The 18923-nt window shown below is 40.4% G+C and overlaps 1 protein-coding gene across 6 annotated transcripts in view; it reads left to right on the forward strand.

Annotated features, from left to right (window-relative positions):
* PPP3CC (protein phosphatase 3 catalytic subunit gamma) overlaps positions 1–18923 on the forward strand; it is a 107031-nt gene that overhangs the window by 54818 nt on the left and 33290 nt on the right. For all 6 annotated transcript variants that reach the window (XM_080675933.1, XM_080675930.1, XM_080675935.1 and 3 more), the window contains exons 4-7: positions 221–332; positions 11823–11968; positions 15013–15152; positions 18805–18882. In XM_080675933.1, coding sequence (XP_080532059.1) covers positions 221–332; positions 11823–11968; positions 15013–15152; positions 18805–18882 — 476 coding nt within the window. The remainder of the gene's footprint in view (positions 1–220; positions 333–11822; positions 11969–15012; positions 15153–18804; positions 18883–18923) is intronic.

An 18923-nucleotide genomic window follows, 5' to 3' on the forward strand; every position in this document is an offset into this window, starting at 1 on the left:
GAACAGAAATTGAGAGATTTCTATGAAGGCTATTCTCTATGCTCTGTCACATTCTAGGGCAATGGCATATTACATTCAGAAGCTGAAGGTTTCATGTTTCAACTTGGGAATAGTAATAAGATATGCCATTACAAGTCATTTGAATTTATGTAAGTTACTGGTATCTTTGTGCATTGTCATGGTCACAAATAAAAATTTTATGCTTGTATTTGTCTTATAGTGTGTACTATATTTATGGAGTTTAAAGATTAATCATCCCAAAACATTGTTTCTGCTTCGGGGAAATCATGAATGCAGGCATCTTACCGAATATTTCACCTTCAAACAGGAATGTAAGTATAATCGCTTCTCCAGAACTTTTGTAGTTACCCTTTAGCCAGTCCTAAAATGAATCAAACATAAAGAAAAAAGAAACTAATGGAGCTCAGGTGTTTCCTATTTTGTTTTGTTTTCTGGTAAAAACCAAAATTCCACCTTTTAACACATTTATTTTGAAAATAACTTTTAGGTTTATCCCTATTTTTATAAAATATTACATTTGGTATATTTGGAAAACAGAAAAGTCCAAAAAAGATAAGAATTATCTACAGTCATACCAATAAAAGGTCATCACTACTCTCTCAATATTTGGGATGTAGTCTTCTATTCTTTTTTATATACATAAAAACCTATCAAGAAATAGTTGAAAATATTTTAAAAATAAAATTTGGCTCATATAGACTGTTTAATAAATTTCTCTTTTCACTTTATGTAATAGCATTTTTCCATATCATCAAATATTTTCATGTGACTTTAAAATGTTATTTTATTGTTTTTAAAGTATTTCATTTTATAAATGTATTATCATGTATTTAGCCAATTTAATCTCATCATTTTACTCTCATACCCTGCTTATTTTCCATCTACCAACAGCTGAAATTTTTATGTATTTTATATATAAATTTTATGTTTTTCACATACTTACTTGTTTATTGTCTTTATCTCTCACCAGAATTTAAGTTTCATGATGGCAGTGACATGCTGTGTTCACTGTTGTTTACTGAGAAACAATAATAACTCATAGGAGATGCTTACTAAATATTGGTTGAATTAATTTGTTGAACCGAATGATCATTTATGATTTGTACCTTTAGGACAAACTCTCAGAAGAGAATTACTAAGTCAGAGGGCATGGACATTTTATTTTATTTATTTATTTATATTTTATTTTGTTAAGTTATGTTTGTTATTGATTGTTAATCCTTACCCGGGGATATTTTTCCATTGATTTTTAGGGAGAGTGGAAGAGAGAGGGAAAGAGAGGAACATTGATGTGAGAGAAACACATTGATTGGTTGCCTCCTGCACGAGCTCTGACCAGGGCCCAGGCCCGGGAGGAGCCTACATCAAGGTATGTGCCTTTGACCAGAATGGAACCCAGGACACTTTGGTCTGCAGGCTGATGCTCTATCCACTGAGCAAAACCGGCTAGGGCTTTATTTTTATATTTTAAATCCTCACCCAATAATATGTTAGTTTCTATTTATTTTAGAGAGAGAGAGAAAAAAATACATCAATGTGAGAAAGAAACATCAATGGTTGCTTCCTGCATCAACTGGGGATTGAACTCACAACTTTTTTGGTGCACGGTACAACATTCTAACTAACTGAGAGCCACCTGGCCAGGGCAGAGGGCATGAGCGTTTTATTTTTTTTATTTATTTTTATTTATTTTTATTTTTTTTTAAACTAATTTAATTCCAGATTCATTACAGAGCTGCTTTTTTTTTTTTAAATATATTTTATTGATTTTTTACAGAGAGGAAGGAAGAGGGATAGAGAGTTAGAAACATCGATCAGCTGCCTCTTGCACACCTCCCACTGGGGATGTGCCCGCAACCAAGTTACGTGCCTTGACCGGAATCGAACCTGGGACCTTTCAGTCCGCAGGCTGATGCTCTATCCACTGAGCCAAACCGGTTTTGGCGGGCATGAGCATTTTATACAGTGAAACAAAAATATTGAAAATTTAAAAAACAAAACAATATTATACCTTTTTTATTTCTAAAATATTAGCATGTTTTCTATAAAAACAAGGAGGGTAAATTAAATCTCTTGGGCCCTGTCTGGCTCTAAAATCTATCTCTCCCTAAATATTCCTGAACATATAATATTACTTTGGTGTTCATATAATTAATAATCTGATTATGGATTTCACTTTGTGTCCTGTTCATATTTTTCTTGAGATTACTATTTTGGGGGAACATGTTATAAAATATTTAAAGCTTTATTCCCAGAAGAATAGTCAACACTGAAAGACTTTTAAATTTGTTTTCTGAGGCAAGAGTTTATTCACCTTTCCACCCCAGATAAAAATATCTTTACTTACAGATGAATTACATTTTGGTAGTGTCCCATATGCTCATCTTAACTTTGGTTGCCAACAGCTTCCTATATTGGAGTTACTGCTAGTTGTAATGGCAGTTCTTCCTCCTAGTAGAACCGAAAAGGAAAGAGAGTTCTTATAAGAAACATTAGAGTACGAACACTTAAAAAAAATCCCTCTGACACAAAAGTTAGCTACAGATGGGTGAGATACAGTACAGATCACTCCATCCTTTTGGACTTAGTGGAATAAACCTATAAATCAGTAGATAATCAGAGAGTTAAAAACATTGGATCTATGGTGAGTTTTGTTTAAATTATTGTATTTGAAGAGCAATTTTGGAATATCTGTAAAGATTTTGACCCAGCAGTTTGACTTCTACGAATTTATCATGCAGATTATATTGTGTTTTTTTAATGCTGCATAACAGCATTAAAATTTGCATAACAAATTACCCCAAATGTAGCTGTTTAAGACAGCACACTTATTACCTCAGAGTTACTGTAGGTGAGGAGTCCAGGCACAGTATGGTGGAATTCTCTCCTCAGGGTCTCAGTGAGCCAAAATCAAGATGTTGCCAGGGCTGCAGTTTTCATCTGGAGCTTGGGGTCTTTTTCCAAGCTCACTAGTCACAATTGCTGTGACTGTAGGATTAAGGTTCCCATTTTCCTACTAGCTTTTGGCCAGGGACTGCCCTCAGCTTCCAGAGACTGTTTACAGTTCCTGGCATGTGGCTCCACAATGCAATGTGCTTTCTTCCAGGCTGCCTGAGTGCGTCTCTCTGCCTTGCTCTTCTGTGATTAGCCAGCTGAAGAAAACCCTCTGCTTTTCAAACGCCGGCCTGATTAGGCCAGGCCTATGTAAGAAAATGTCATCATGGGAGTTTCAACATATCACAGGGTCCACCCACTCACAGGGGCACAGATTATACAAAGGTGTAGGTCATTGCAGACCATTTTAGAATTATATCTACCACACTGTCTACTCAAAAAGACAGTAAGATATGGATTTATATGGATGTTCATTGTAATAACAACAAAAAAGAGATAATGTCAATAAGGGCCTGCTTAAGTAAGTGATAATACATCTAAAAAATGGAATATGAGGCAGCTGTTGAAAGATCAAGGTGGCTCTAGATATGGAGAGATGTTCAGGTATATTGTTAAGCGACAGAAACCATTTGCAGAACATGTATAGTGTGATCTCCTTTGTCAATTAAATATATAATGTGCAGAGGAAATTGGTAATAGTGATTACCTGTGGGGAGGTAAGTTAGGAGGACTTGCACTGCTTAAATTATCTTTCATCACCAACATGCACTACTATAATACATGTTTTTAACTGGTCAAGGCACATGCCCGGGTTACGAGCTCGAACCCCCATGGGGGGTGTACAGGAGGCAGCCGATCGGTGATTCTCTCTCATCATTGATGTTTCTCTCTCTCTCCCTTTCCCTTCCTCTCTGAAATCAATAAAAATATTTTTTTAAAAATATATATTTTATTGATATTTTACAGAGAGGCAGGGAGAGGGATAGAGAGCTAGAAACATCGATGAGAGAGAGACATCGATCAGCTGCCTCCTGCACACTCCCCACTGGGGATGTGCCCACAACCAAGGTACATGCCCTTGACCAGAATCGAACCCGGGACCCCTCAGTCCGCAGGCCGACGCTCTATCCACTGAGCCAAACCGGTTTCAGCAATAAAAATATTTTTTTATATATATATTTTATTGATATTTCACAGAAAGGAAGGGAGAGGGATAGAAAGCTAGAAACATCGATGAGAGAGAAACATCGATCAGCTGCCTCCTGCACACCTCCCACTGAGGATGTGCCCGCAACCAAGGTACATGCCCTTGACCGGAATCGAACCCGGGACCTTTCAGTCCGCAGGCCGACGCTCTATCCACTGAGCCAAACCGGTTTCGACAATAAAAATATTTTTAAAAAATATTTATCATACTATCTAATAAAGAGAGAATATGCTAATTGACCTTCATGCCATCACAAAGATGGTGGCACCCACAGCCAATAAGGAGGGAATATGCTAATTGGCCGCCCCGCCCTCAAAGATGGCGGCGCCCAAAGCCACAAGATGGCAGTGCCCAGTCCCCTCAGCCCCGCCAGGGTGGCAGGCGCGCAGCAAGGCGTGCCCAGCCACTCTGTGCACCTGCCTCCAGAGTCCCCCAGTCCCCTCAGCACCCCCCCCCCCCAGTCTCCCAGCTGCCCAGGGCCGCCCGAGGCTCAGGTAACCAGGGCCGGCCGAGGCTTGTGCTACTAGCAGTGGCAGCAGCAGAGGTGTGATGGGGCGTCGCCTTCCCCTGACCACCAGGTCGCCTCCCGCCCCTGAGGGCTCCCAGACTGTGAGAGGGGGCAGGCCAGGCTGAGGGATCTCCCCTCCAGTGCATGAATTTTCATGCACCAGGACTCTAGTTGTTCATAACAGCATTACTTATGGTAGCAAGAGATTGGTGTTGTTAGGTTGTGGTATATTCATAAAGTGAAATACTATGTACACATTTAAAAAAATAATTATAAAGCTCTTCATGCAAAGATGTGACATGATCTCCGAAATATGTCAAGTACAAAAAGCAAGTGCAAAACAGTGTGTATATGCTGCCATTTATGTAAAAGACAAAAGGATAATGTAGGAGGAGAATAAATGTACATATCTGCATATGTATACATAAACTAGTTTTGTAAAGACACCAGGAAACTAGTTATACTGGTTGCCTGAAGAGAAGAGATAAGAGGCACTGTGTATCCTTTTGTAGCTTTTAAATTTTAAGCCATGTAAATGTATTACCTTTTTAAAAATAGTAGAAACAAATAAAATTAAAACAAATATATAACCAATGGCTAAGCCAGGTTGTAATTTTTTGCAAATAGTGGTAACCTTCAAAATTATTTTTAAAGAATGTTGTTGAAAATTTTGTTTTGTTAATGTTGTATTACTGATACTAGTTAGAACTTGTATCAGTGTGATCTTATGAGTGATGTGCATTTTTCCTTCATTATAGAAATAACTAGAGTCCTGGCGCACGGATTCATGCACTGGTGGGGTCCCTCAGCCTGGCCTGCGAGGCAGTCTGACATCCCCCGAGAGGTCCTGGATTGCGAGAGGGCGCAGGCTAGGCCGAGGGACCCCACCGGTGCATGAATCTGTGCACCAGGCCTCTAGTATGCATATAAGATCTTTGGTTAATCTCTTCCTGCCCTCCCCTTTTCCCCTTTCCCTCTGAGATTCATCAGTCTGTTCCATGTTTCCATGCCTGTGGTTTCTGCTCCTGTGTTGAGCGTCTGCCCCCTGGTGGTCAGTGCAAGTCATAACTACTGGCCGGTCAGCCAGTCGCTTAGGCTTTTATATATATAGATAGATTGTTTTATGGGATGGATCTTAACATTTGTCATGAAAATGAAGTCCTTGAGTAAGCTAATTTAACCTTTGGGAATTATATATTTGACCACTTAGAGCAGGGGTCCTCAAACTACGGCCCGCGGGCCACATGTGGCCCACTGAGGACATTTATCCGGCCTGCCGGGTGCCGCTGCCTGTCCTGCTTAGCAGCCGACTTGTCCTGGGCCCGCACTGCGCATAGGAATTTGTTCATAGTTTTTCTTTTAACTATAGTCCGGCCCTCCAACGGTCTGAGGGACAGTGAACTGGCCCCCTGTTTAAAAAGTTTGAGGACCCCTGACTTAGAGTTTCCCATTAAATATTTCATTTAAAATAATGTTAAGAGCATGAAATGTTCGTATTTCAGTTCTGCCACTTAGTAGCTTGCAACTTTGGGCAAGTAAGCCAACTTCTTCAGCTTTTTAATGAAGATAATACTTGTACCTACTTCATAGGCTTTCTGTGAGGATTAAGTAAGGTAATTTTATTGGTTAACTTCCGTAGTACCTACTGTGTACTAATCATTATTCAAAGCATTTTACATATATGAATTCTTTTAATCTTCATAGCAACCTTATAATGTAGGTAGGTATTATAATTATGCCCATTTTAGGCTTGAGGAAATCAAGGCTAGTAGGTGTGCAGAGGCAAGGTTCAAATCCAGACACTTAGGTTCCAGACTCCATTCTTTGACCATGATGCTGTGTTGAACACTTAGCTCTCTGTGGCATATTCACATTGTGAAACTTCAACAAATTTCAATAATAAATGTAATATAATAATCAGTGTTACCATACAGAGATTACATATCCTTCCAGAAAATACACCCAAACTAAGTCAAAGAAAAATATAGATATCTTCAACTTAACCCATGAGAAAATAAAAATGTTGGTATTTATATACATACTAGAGGCCTGGAGCATGAAATTCGTGCATGGGGGGGGGGTATGTCCCTCAGCCCAGCCTGCACCCTCTCCAATCTGGGATCCCTCTCACAATCCAGGACTGCTGGCTCCCAACTGCTTGCCTGCCTGCCTTCCTGATTGCCCTAACCACTTCTGCCTGCCAGCCTGATCACCCCCTAACCACTCCCCTGCCAGCCTGATTGATGCCTAACTGCTCCCCTGCCAGACTGTTTGCCTCTGACTGCCCTCCCCTGCAGGCCTGATTGCCCACAACTGCCCTCCCTTGCAGGCCTGGTCCCTCCCAACTGCCCTCCCTTGCTGGCCATCTTGTGGTGGCCATCTTGTGTCCACATGGGGGCAGGATCTTTGACCACATGGGGGCAGCCATCTTGTATGTTGGAGTGATGGTCAATCTGCATATGACTCTTTTATTAGATAGGATAGAGGCCTGGTGCACGGGTGGGGGCCAGCTGGTTTGCCCTGAAGGGTGTCCCGGATCAGGGTGGGGGGTCCCTTGGGGTGTGGGGGGCCTGGGTGAGGGGCCTGTGGTGGTTTGCAGGCCGGCCATGCCCCCTGGCGACCCAAGCGGAGGCCCTGGTATCTGGGGTTTATTTATCTTCTACAATTGAAACTTTGTAGCCTGGAGCGGAGCCAAGCCTTCTGCTCGCTCTGTGGTGGCAGCCATTTCTGTTGAAATTTATGTATCTTCTATCATTGAAACTTTGTAGCCTTAAGCAGAGGCCAAAGCAGGCCAGGGCTGCAGAAGCTTGGCTTCCTCCATTGCCGGGGGCAACCCTAGCCTCCTGCTCTCTCCAGCTCCGTGGCTGCTGCCATTTTTGTTGGGATTTATTTATCTTCTATAATTGAAACTTTGTAGCCTGGAGTGGAGGCCTGGGCCGGCCAGGGTGTGCGGAAAGCTTGGCTTCCTCCATCGCCGGGGAAACCCAAGTCTCCCTCCTGCTCTCTCTGTGGCTGCAGCCATCTTGGTTTGGTTAATTTGCATACTCGCTCCTGATTGGCTGGTAGGCGTGGCCTGTGGGTGTAGCAGAGTGATGGTTAATTTGCATATTACTATTTTATTAGATAGGGCTAGAGGCCTGGTGCACGAAATTTGTGTACAGGTAGGGTCCCCAAGGCTGGCCGGCATCAGGGCTGATTGGGGCTTTCTGGCTGCTGGCCATGGCATGCCTTCGGTCCTCACCAACCCCTGGTGGTCAGCGCACGTCATAGCGATTGGTCTCCTGGTTGAACTCCCACGGAGACACTTTGCATATTAGCCTTTTATATATATAGATTAATATACTTCAAGAAAGTAAAAATGGTAACATTTTATAACCTATTTTGTTCATGTGTCAATATAACATCAACTTCTTATTGCTTAATTTGATTTGTTACCTCCTGTATTATCCTATCCTATCTAATAAAAGAGTAATATGCAAATTAACATCACTCTGCTACACCCACCAGCCACACCCACCAGCCAATCAGGAGCAAATATGCAAGTAAGCCCAACCAAGATGGCTACGGCCACAGAGAACAGGAGGGAGGCTTGGGTTTCCCTGGCAATGGAGGAAGCCAAGCTTTCCGCCTGCCCTTGCTGGCCTAGGCCTCCACTTAAGGCTACAAAGTTTCAATGATAGAAGATACATAAACCCAAAAAGAAATGGCAGCAGCCACAGAGCTGGAAAGAGCAGGAGGCTAGGGTTGCTCCCGGCGATGGAGGAAGCCAAGCTTTCCGCACACCCTGGCCGGCCCAGGCCTCTGCTTAAGGCTACAAAGTTTCAATTATAGAAGATACATAAATTTCAACAGAAATGGCTGCCGCCACGGAGCAAGCAGAAGGCTTGGCTCAGCTCCAAGCTATAAAGTTTCAATTGTAGAAGATAAATAAACCCCAGATACCAGGGCCTCTGCTTGGGTCGCCAGAGGGCGTGGCCAGCCTGCAAACCGCCACAGGCCCCTCGCCCAGGCCACCCCACACCCCAAGGGAACCCCCACCCTGATCTGGGACACCCTCCAGGGCAAACCAGCTGGTCCCCACCCATGCACCAGGCCTCTATTCTATCTAATAAAAGAGTACTATGCAAACTGAACATCACTCAAAAACACAAGGTGGCTGCCCCCATGTGGTCTAAGATCCTTCCCCCATGTGGACACAAGATGGCCAGCAGGGGAGAGCAGTTGGGAGGAACCAGGTCTGCAAGGGAGGGCAGTTGTGGGTGATTAAGCCTGCAGGGGAGGGCAGTTAGGGGTGACCAGGCCGGCAGAGGAGGGAAGTTGGGGGTGACTGGGTCTGCAGGGAAGGGCAGTTGCAGGGGACTCAGGCCTGCAGAGGAGAGCAGTTAGGGGTGACCAGGCCTGCAGGGGAGGGCAGTTAGGGGTGACCAGGCCTGCAGGGGAAGGCAGTTAGGGGCAAACAGGCTGGCAGGGGAGCAGTTAGGCATCAATCAGACTGGCAGGGGAGTGGTTAGGGGGTGATCAGGCTGGCAGGCAGAAGCTGTTAGGGGCAATCAGGAAGGCAGGCAGGCGAGCAGTTGGGAGCCAGCAGTCCTGGATTATGAGAGGGATGTCCGACTGCCTGTTTAAGCCAGATCCGGGATCGGGCTTAAACAGGCAGTCGGACATCCCTCGAGGGGTCCCAGATTGGAGAGGGTGCAGGCTGGGCTGAGGGACACACACCCCCGTGCACGAATTTCATGCACCGGGCCTCTAGTATAATAAGAGAGGAATATGCTAATTATTCATTATGACCATGAGGCATAACGACCGACCATGTAATGACCGGATCATGGATCTGCAGGAGAGTGGCTGAGAGCTGCAGGAGGCGGAGAGCTACAGGAAGGGGACAGGGCAGCAAGCAATGAGGGGTGTGGGAGGAGCTACAGGAGGCTGGCAGTGGGCGAGAGCTACAGGAGGGCGGCAGAGAGCTACTGGTGCATGGATTCGTGCACAGGGCTACTAGTACTGGTATAAAATGGCTTAAGACACTGTATTTCTTTTTTTTTTTTTTAATATATTTTATTGATATTTCGCAGAGAGGAAGGGAGAGGGATAGAAAGCTAGAAACATCGATGAGAGAGAAACATCGATCAGCTGCCTCCTGCACACCTCCCACTGGGGATGTGCCCGCAACCAAGGTACATGCCCTTGACCGGAATCGAACCCGGGAACCTTCAGTCCGCAGGCCAACGCTCCATCCACTGAGCCAAACCGGTTTCGGCGACACTGTATTTCTTACCTTCACTCTAGATATGGCATTCTTTTGGAAGTGGGCTAAGGAATTCTTTTGAATCATTCTTAGGGTCAAAGTCATTTTATTGATGTAAAAATGGTGTTGTGGAACATGAATTAATAAGTAATTTAAATCCCTGCCTATATGTAACCTTAGGACTCTTACAAAGGAATTCCTTATTGATGTTGGCAACAGAAAACTATGGCTACAGGGATTTTCAGGAGAAAAAGTCAATCACTCGCCACAGACAAATGGGGTGTGTGTGTTTCTTATTTGGTTGTTTTTTTTTCTAACAGACTTTATGGCCAATTCTGGGTATACTTTTTGAAATACCAAAATTTATAGTTTACAAATATAAAGCAGAATGTAAGGATGTAACTGTAAGGAGATACAAAGAAGCATAAGGCATGGCTCTTGTTAACTTGGATGCCATAATAGAATCAGCATATGTTGTGATATAGATGATCTTAACTGTTGTCATGGTAATACAGAATGCTATGAAAGTTTCTAAACTTATAGTCCTCACACCCTGATCACCCTGTATCAGCATTAAAAAATTTTTTTTTCATATTCACGGATGGAAAGCCTTATAACCCCAAAAGTGGCCCCCTAGTTTACACATTCTTTTTAGGGATCTCTCTCCAGTTATTCCTCCACCCATGTATAGCACTGGCCCAAATCTGGACCCATTACCCTTCACTTTTTTCCCCAAAGCCTTGCCAAAACTAGGCTCTGATTACTTAAACATGTCTTTTCTAAAAGCTTGGAGATTCCAAGAAGAAAATAAGCAGAAATAATTACCAATTAGGTAATCTGAATCTCTTGCTATAGATTTATTTTCTTGGCCCTGTAGGCTCTGTCTCATTTTCACAGAATCTTGGAAGAATATAAGGAGTTCACAGTTCTTGAGGGCTGCTGTTTACGACTTCTGGCCCTCTTTACCAATGCACACCTCCAATCACAGCTTGACCTTTTGAAATCCAAGGTTCCAGCTATCACTTCATGAGCTATTCTTTCTCTATGACTGTGGAGACCTTACTAGAGATATTTCCTTAACATGACAACCACATCAAAATATAAGTCATTAAGATGAACATTTTTACCTAAAATAGAATCAGGGCATGATTTGCTTAAAGGCCTTAAAAGTCATGAACAAAAAGATGATTGACATTTTAGTGATGACTTTGAAAACTCTAGTTTCCATTTATGTATGTTTAGCACTCCCAGGGGTTCTTTTTAGACCAGCAAAATATTCAGGTTCATAAAAATACCACAGACCTCACTTGCTCTCCATCTACTTAGAAGGAGACTGTCCAGGAAGGGCAGCACCAGGCAACCCTTTTCACTGGCATTGTCCTCATAGGAGTGCGTACACCAGAGGTTTGCTGCTTCACCTTCCTTTCATTCATCCCCTCCAAGTCCCAGTTTAGGTACAAGGAAACAATATCCACATAGGGCACATTAGGGAGCCACCCTGGCTTAGAATTCCCATGCATCACAAGCAACAATATCTCTTGTAAAACTTTCTTGGCATAGCTTCCAATGTCCCGCAAAGGACATACCTTATGAGTCACTGCACTCAGAGGAGCCCTAAACTACAGCTTCCTGCCAGGTAATTGTGCAACTTTTACCATAAGCGACGTTGCCTAATAACACAGTTGTTATTCACCTGAGTTTTCCAGGGCAGCAGAGCTAGAAAGTTAATCCAAGGCCGCCCTTGTCTTTAGAGAAGGAGAAAGAGTTTGTTTACTCTTTATCCACAACTTTTCAAACATATCTTTACAAAGATGATTGTATTTTCAAATTTGCCTGAGATAAATGGCTTTGAAGTAACTTCATAAATCTTCTGACCTATATCCTTTTTGATATATGATAAATTTTAGCTTTTCTTCCTCTGACTGTTTTTCCTTTTTTGATAGGTCTAATCAAATATTCTGAACAGGTGTATGATGCATGTATGGATACATTTGACTGTCTCCCTCTCGCGGCCCTCTTAAATCAGCAGTTTCTGTGTGTACATGGTGGGATGTCACCTGAAATTACTTGTTTAGATGACATTAGTAAAGTAAGTAATCTTTCATTATTCTCATGGGCTATATATATATATATATATATATATATATTTTTTTTTAATCTTGATTTTTATTGCAGTCAACTAATATGTTTTTATTGCTGAATATTTTAAAATACAAATAATCAGAAGTAACAAAATGGAAATCACCTGTGATTTAATTATTGAGCTATAACTCCAGTTGACATTTTGCTATATATCTTCCAGAAATTTTCTGTAATTTTAAATTAAATCTGTGCTTTTACCAACTAAAAACATAACATTTCTTAGTATATTCCTGAAACTTTAAAATTTGTAGCTGTGCATAAGGAAGGGAACCAGGTTTCTAATCCCTATCCTGCCATTTATCATGTAAGCTTGACCAAATTACTTACCCTTAGTCAGTTTCTTCTCTGAAATGAAGTCAGAATGGATGGTCTGAGGACTTTCAGCTCTGAAATTCATGGACTGACATTTTTAGATGAAGAGTTTAAGTGTTACACTTCCTGACTTGTAATTATTTCCAGGATTCTGTATCTTCATAGTTGAAAAAAGATGACCAGTCTTTTTTCACTTATATTGTTCAACATTACCATCATCTCTCCTCTACCTTTTTATATTTCACATCTCTCAGATAAGTATTAAAATTAAAGATGTTTCTGTTCATAAAACTGGTTACCTTCCTCAGGGTAAGAGACATGTCTGCATGCACTGCCTTTTTTGCTAATTTATTGTCTTTTAAATAACCAGCATTTTATAATTCTGAATTGATTGTATTAATCAATTTCACTTAGTAAAAATTCTGTTCTTGGCACTCAGCTATTCTAGTTATTTCTTTTGAGGTTCTTTGTTTGTTTTTGTTCTTATGCTTTTAACAACAGCAGCAATGACTAAAGGCATAAGTTAAATAATCTACATTGAAATGCCTCCATTTCATAGGATGAAAATCCTTTGCAAAATAAAACTAGCATGTTTTGAAATAAAGAAATCTCCATTGGAATGAGATAAACAATGAATAGAATCATTGTAAAACGCTTCCTGCTCTCATGGTAACATTGGCTCATCTAGGCAGTTGAAATGAACTTCTCACAGTCTTTCTAAATAATAGTATATCTCTATCGTGGTTTGATTTTCCTTTCCAATTAAATAAGTGCATACTACTTGTAAGATTAGCATGTAAGTGGTTTTTTTGTACAGAATGGTTAGATAACAGATATATTTATTTAAAAAATAAAGGGTGGGCCCTAGCCGGTTGGGCTTAGTGGATAGACTATCAGCCTGCAGACTGAAGGGTCCTGGGTTTAATTCCAGTCAAGGGCACGTACCTGGGTTGTGGGCTAGGTCCCTAGTAGGAGGCACGCAGGAGGCAGCCAATCAATGATTCTCATCATTGATGTTTCTGTCTCTCTCTCCCTCTCCCTCCCTCTCTGAAATCAATAAAAATCTATCTAAAAAAACAATACAGGGTGGGCAAAAGTAGGTTTATAGGGGATAGGTAAGTACCTTACTCACCTCCTTCCACACCACATTAAATTACAGCTAAATGTCTATCAATAGATGAATGGATAAAGAAGTGATATATATATATATATATGTATATATATACATATATATATATACACACACATACATACATACACACAATGTGAAATATTACTCAGCCACAAAGAATGAAATCTTGTGCCCACCAGCTGGTATGGCTTAGTGGTTGAGCATTGACCCATGAACCCAAGAGGTCACCAGTTTGATTTCTGGTTGGGGCACATGCCTGGGTTGTGGGTTTAAACCCCAGTGGGAGGTAGGTGTGCAGGAGGCAGCCCATCGATGACATTTCTCTTTCATCGATATTTCTATCTCTCTATCCCTTTCTCTTCCTCTCTCTCTAAAAAAAAAAGAAAATCAATAAAAACATTTTTTAGAAAAAAGAATGAAATCTTGCCATCTGCAACAACATAGCTGTACCTACAGAGTATTATGCTAAGTGAAATAAGTCTCACAGAGAAAGGGCAAATATCATTTCACTTATATGTGGAATCTGAAAAAACAAAACAGAAACAAACTCATAGATACAGAGAAATGTTGATGATCACTAAATGAAGGGAAAGATTTGGGACATGTTTGAAAAAGGGGAAGGGATTAAGAGGTACAAATTGGTTGTTGCAAAATAGTCATAGGGATGTAAAGTACAGTATAAGTCAATAATATTGTGATAACTAAATATCGTGTCAGATAGATATTAGATTTATTGGAATGATTACTTTGTAAATTATATAAATGTCTAACTACTATGTTACATACCTGAAACTAATATAAATTGTATGACAACTATAATTGAATAATAAATTATTTTTAAAATGAAGCAATGAATAAAATTAAAAAGTAGGTTTACAGTTGTGAGTACATGAAATAACTTATTCTTGTATTATTATTTATTAATTACTAGAGGCCCGGTGCACGAAATTCGTGCACTGGGGGGGGGGGGGGTCCCTCAACCCAGATTGCGAGAGGGTGCAGGCCAGGTTAAGGGACCCCCACCGGTGCACAATCTGGGCTGGGGAGGTACGCGGGAGGTTGGCCAGCTGGGGAGGGACCAAGGGAGGACTCCAGGGCGTGTCAGGCCTATCTCGCTCAGTCCTGATCAGCGGACCCCAGCAGCAAGCTAACCTACTGGTCGGGGTGTCTGCCCCCTGGTGGTCAGCGCACATCATAGCGAATGGTTGAGTGGCCTTAGCATATCATTAGCATATTACGCTTTGGTTGGTTGAATGGATGACCGGACACTTAGCATATTAGGCTTTTATTACATAGGATTGTATCATTTTTCATACAAACCTACTTTTGCCTGATCCTGTATTATAAAAAATGATAGAAATTGTGTATCTAAATTTGTTAAATGTTCGTTTTCTTGCAGGAAAATCCTTTAGGGGCTTGTTGCCTTCTCTCCTAATACATTCTTATGAATGGAAGGATTTTTGTGTGTTTTTTTTTACCCATACCAATTTTCAAAAGCTCTTTTGCTTTCATGATTTTTCTTCTTTTGGCTTTTGCTTGTCTTCCAGTTAGACAGGTTTAAAGAACCTCCAGCCTTTGGGCCAGTGTGTGACCTGCTTTGGTCTGATCCCTTAGAGGACTATGGCAATGAAAAGACCTTGGAGCACTATACCCACAACACTGTCCGGGGGTGCTCTTATTTTTACAGGTAAGCTGATCCTCAGAGTTACCAAGTTGGGAAAGGAAATGGCAGTATGTTTAATCAAATTATTTTAAGTATTTTATATATTGAATTCAAGTAGCATAGGGACTTCTGTTTAATTTTTTGATTAATAGAAGGCAGAAGATTCTTATTTGTTTCTTTTTTTGGTTACAGTTAGTAGGTTTTATGCCCTGATAAGTGTAATATGCCAAATCTGATTGAACAGTGCTTTAATGATCTAGATAATTTGTTGCCAAACATCATCTATATACTTTTTTAAAAATGAAGAGTCCTTGGCTCTTCCCCCAGACATTTTGATTTGGGAGTCCTCTTATTATTTTAAAAAGCTCTCCAGCTTTTGGAACTACTGGTATAGGCAAAGATATAAAAAGAACAGAACATTGTGAACTCAGGACATTCCTGGAAGTTGGCTGTTGTCTTAAATCTCATATGTAAGCTTTCATTTTGCTTTGCCACTCAAAAATAGGGAGATATAGTCCTAGCTGGTTTCGCTCAGTGGATAGAGTGTCGGCCTGCTGAATGAAGGGTTGTGGGTTCAATTCGATTCCGGTCAAGGGCATGTACCTCGGTTGCAGGCTCAATCATGGGTTGGGGTGCAACCAATCGATGTGTCTCTCTCACATTGATGTCTCTCTCTCTCCTCCCCTCCATTCCACTCTCTCTATAAAAAATCAATGGAAAAATATTCTCAGGTGAGGATTAACCAAAAATAAAAATAAACAAATAAAATAAAATAATAGGGAAATATAGGAAAATTTGAAATCTAAATTTAAAATACATATATATTTTTATTGATTTCAGAGAGGAAAGGAGAGGGAGAGAAAGATAGAAACATCAATGATGAGAGAAAATCATTGATCAGCTGCCTCCTGCACCAACCCCACCAGGGATCAAGCCCACAACCCAGGCATGTGCCCTGAATGGGAATGGAAAAAGACCCCCTAATTCATAGGTCAGTGCTCAACCACTGAGCCACAACAGCTGGGCTGAAGTCTAAAATTTTTTATCCCAATATTTTATTGTGACAAATAATACATGTATATAGTCCCCTAAAAATCTGTTAATTGCCTAAGATGATACACTAATTAAATGGAATCTACACACAAAAAGTAAGAAGCCATGCCCTAGCTGGTTTGGCTCAGTGGATAGAGCGTCGGCCTGCAGACTAAAGGATCCCAGGTTCCATTCTGGTCAAGGGCACATGCCCGGGTTGCGGGCTTGATCCCCAATAGGGGGAATGCAGGAGGCAGCTGATCAGTGATTCCCTCTCATCATTGATGTTTCTCTCTCTCTCTCCCTCTCCCTTCCTCTCTGAAATCAATAAAAATATTTTTTTAAAAAGTAAGCCTCAGTTTTACCATAGTTTTAACATTCTTTAAGCAACTTTTTTTCATTCTTTCCTGCCAACTCTACCAGTGACTAATATGAAATCATTTAAATTTTACTTTTCTTTACATTGCTTAAAATACTTCTTTATTATTAGCACAATAGAAATCACTAAAATTTCTGTGGCGGTCAACTTGGCAATATCTCTCAATTATAAATGCCCATGACCTTTGATCTGGAAGTTCTACTTCTAAATCATAATCCTGTGGCTGTACTAGTATCATTGATCTTTATTATTCACAAATTCTAATTTGCAAATTTTTCTACTTGCTAAGATTTACTTGTAACCCCAAAATCAATACTCATAGCACTTTCACAGTCATTCACAGACATGGGTGCGTGCAGAGTGACGAGAAATCTGTCACCCTACGTGTGCTCCCAGCTGAGGTTAGAATTATTAGGAGTTGCTCTGCCTTCTGTTTCAGTTCTCGTAGCTGTAAGCAGGTATTCTGTTTGTGGACTGTTTAACATTTTTTACGGTTTTGGTTGGTTAATTTGCTGTTTAAAAACAGCTCCAAGCACAGTGCCAAAATGCTGTCTAGTGTTGCTAAGTGCCAGAAGTCTGTGATGTGCCTTACAGAGAAAAGACCTGTGTATGCTAAGCCTGGTTCAGGCATGAATTATGGTGTTGGCTCTAAGTTTCATGTTTATGAATCAACAGTATATATTAAATAAGGCATCTTTACTCAGAAACACACATAAAACAAAGTTATTGATCAGTTGATGAAAATGTTGGGAGCAGAGGCTCACAGGACCCTGATTCTATATTTCCCCTGGGAGCAGTATTGACTAATTCAGTTTTTGCAGCAACTTTACAGAACATAGGCAAGAAGAATAAGAAGAATCACTGTACTTGTAAATGTGTAAAATGCCTGTAATAAGGTTATTCATTGCTCATTTTTTATGATAAAAGATTTAAAACAACCTGAATGTTCAGTAGGAAACTAGTTAAATAAATTGTAGTACATCCAGACAATGGAATATACCAGACAATACAGTGAGGCTGTTTTTAAAAATGAAAAAAGAGCCCTGGCCGGTTTGGCTCAGTGGATGGAGCATTGGCCTATGGGCTGAGGGAGTCCCGGGTTTGATTTCAGTCAAGGGCATATGTCTGGATTGCAGGCTCAAGCCCCAGTTGGGTCATGCAGGAGGCAGCCGATCAGTGATCAGTAATTCTCTTTCATCGTTGATGTTTGTTTTTTTTTCTTTTTGTTCATCGTTGATGTTTCTATCTCTCCCTCTCCCTTCCTCTCTGAAATCAATAAAAATAAATTTAAAAAAATGAAAAAAGAAAACAACCCTTCGTAAACTGGTATGGAATAATCACTAAAGTGAAAAAAAGATACATGCAGAGCTCTGCTTACCATCTGATAGTATTTCTAGAAGTTGGGGTGATGTGCATATTCATGTGTGTTTGTGTAATTGCTTGAAGTAGTATAGAGTGTGAAAGTGCACCCAAGGAAGCCAGGGACATGGGTTGCTTCTCTCTTCCAGGGCAGCTGAAAAGGAAGTAGGGAGTAGAGAGGAGATCACCATCCCCTTTTGTATCTTTCAATTTCATGCCGTGTGAATGTACAACTTCTTTTAAAAGTTAATTTTTTCTAATGTTCATAATAAGAAAACAAAGATTTAAACATAAACTAAGTAATAGTTGGATTATTCCAGGATAGTTTTGAATTCTCTAGTTCTTCTTGTCAGGTATTTGTCATTGAGAATGACAAATATTCTTTAATTAGAATAAGGTTGAACATAATATTTGCATTTATGTCTAAAATATGACTGCATTATATTATCTTAGTGTTGATATTACCTGTGAAGCTATAAGTAGGTTCTTTAACTTTTCTAACAGTTTGACAATTTGAAAATTGTGTGTTCAGTTTTTAGCCCCTAAAAATACACACACACACACACATATACACACACACAAAACCATGCTACTTTTTAACATATCAACATAGCAAGAAAAGTTTTGGTGTGTTATTGTCATGGGGTAAGACAAAAATTAACAGAGGGGAGCTGTTTCTGACCTAGGGTTGTCTATTACTGTATCTGCGTATTTGATCTAGAATGAGGTATATTAGTGAAATGGAAAAACAGAATTGTGATTGCTAAGCTATTAATAAAAGTTCAGTGGTGTGTAAGAGCTTAATTTCAAAATAACATCAACTCGTATCATTCTAAGTTATTCCCTTCCTATTAAAAAATCAGTTGTTTTAATTCTGGATTTATGTTTTCTAATTTTCTTTTTCAGTTACCCTGCAGTTTGTGACTTCTTGCGGAATAATAATTTGTTATCAATAATCAGAGCCCATGAAGCCCAAGATGCTGGGTAGGTTATATTAAAACTGTACCAAATATCACTTCAGAGTT

Source organism: Plecotus auritus, assembly GCF_963455305.1.
Source record: "Plecotus auritus genome assembly, chromosome: 6".
NCBI classification, from domain to species: Eukaryota; Metazoa; Chordata; class Mammalia; order Chiroptera; family Vespertilionidae; genus Plecotus; species Plecotus auritus.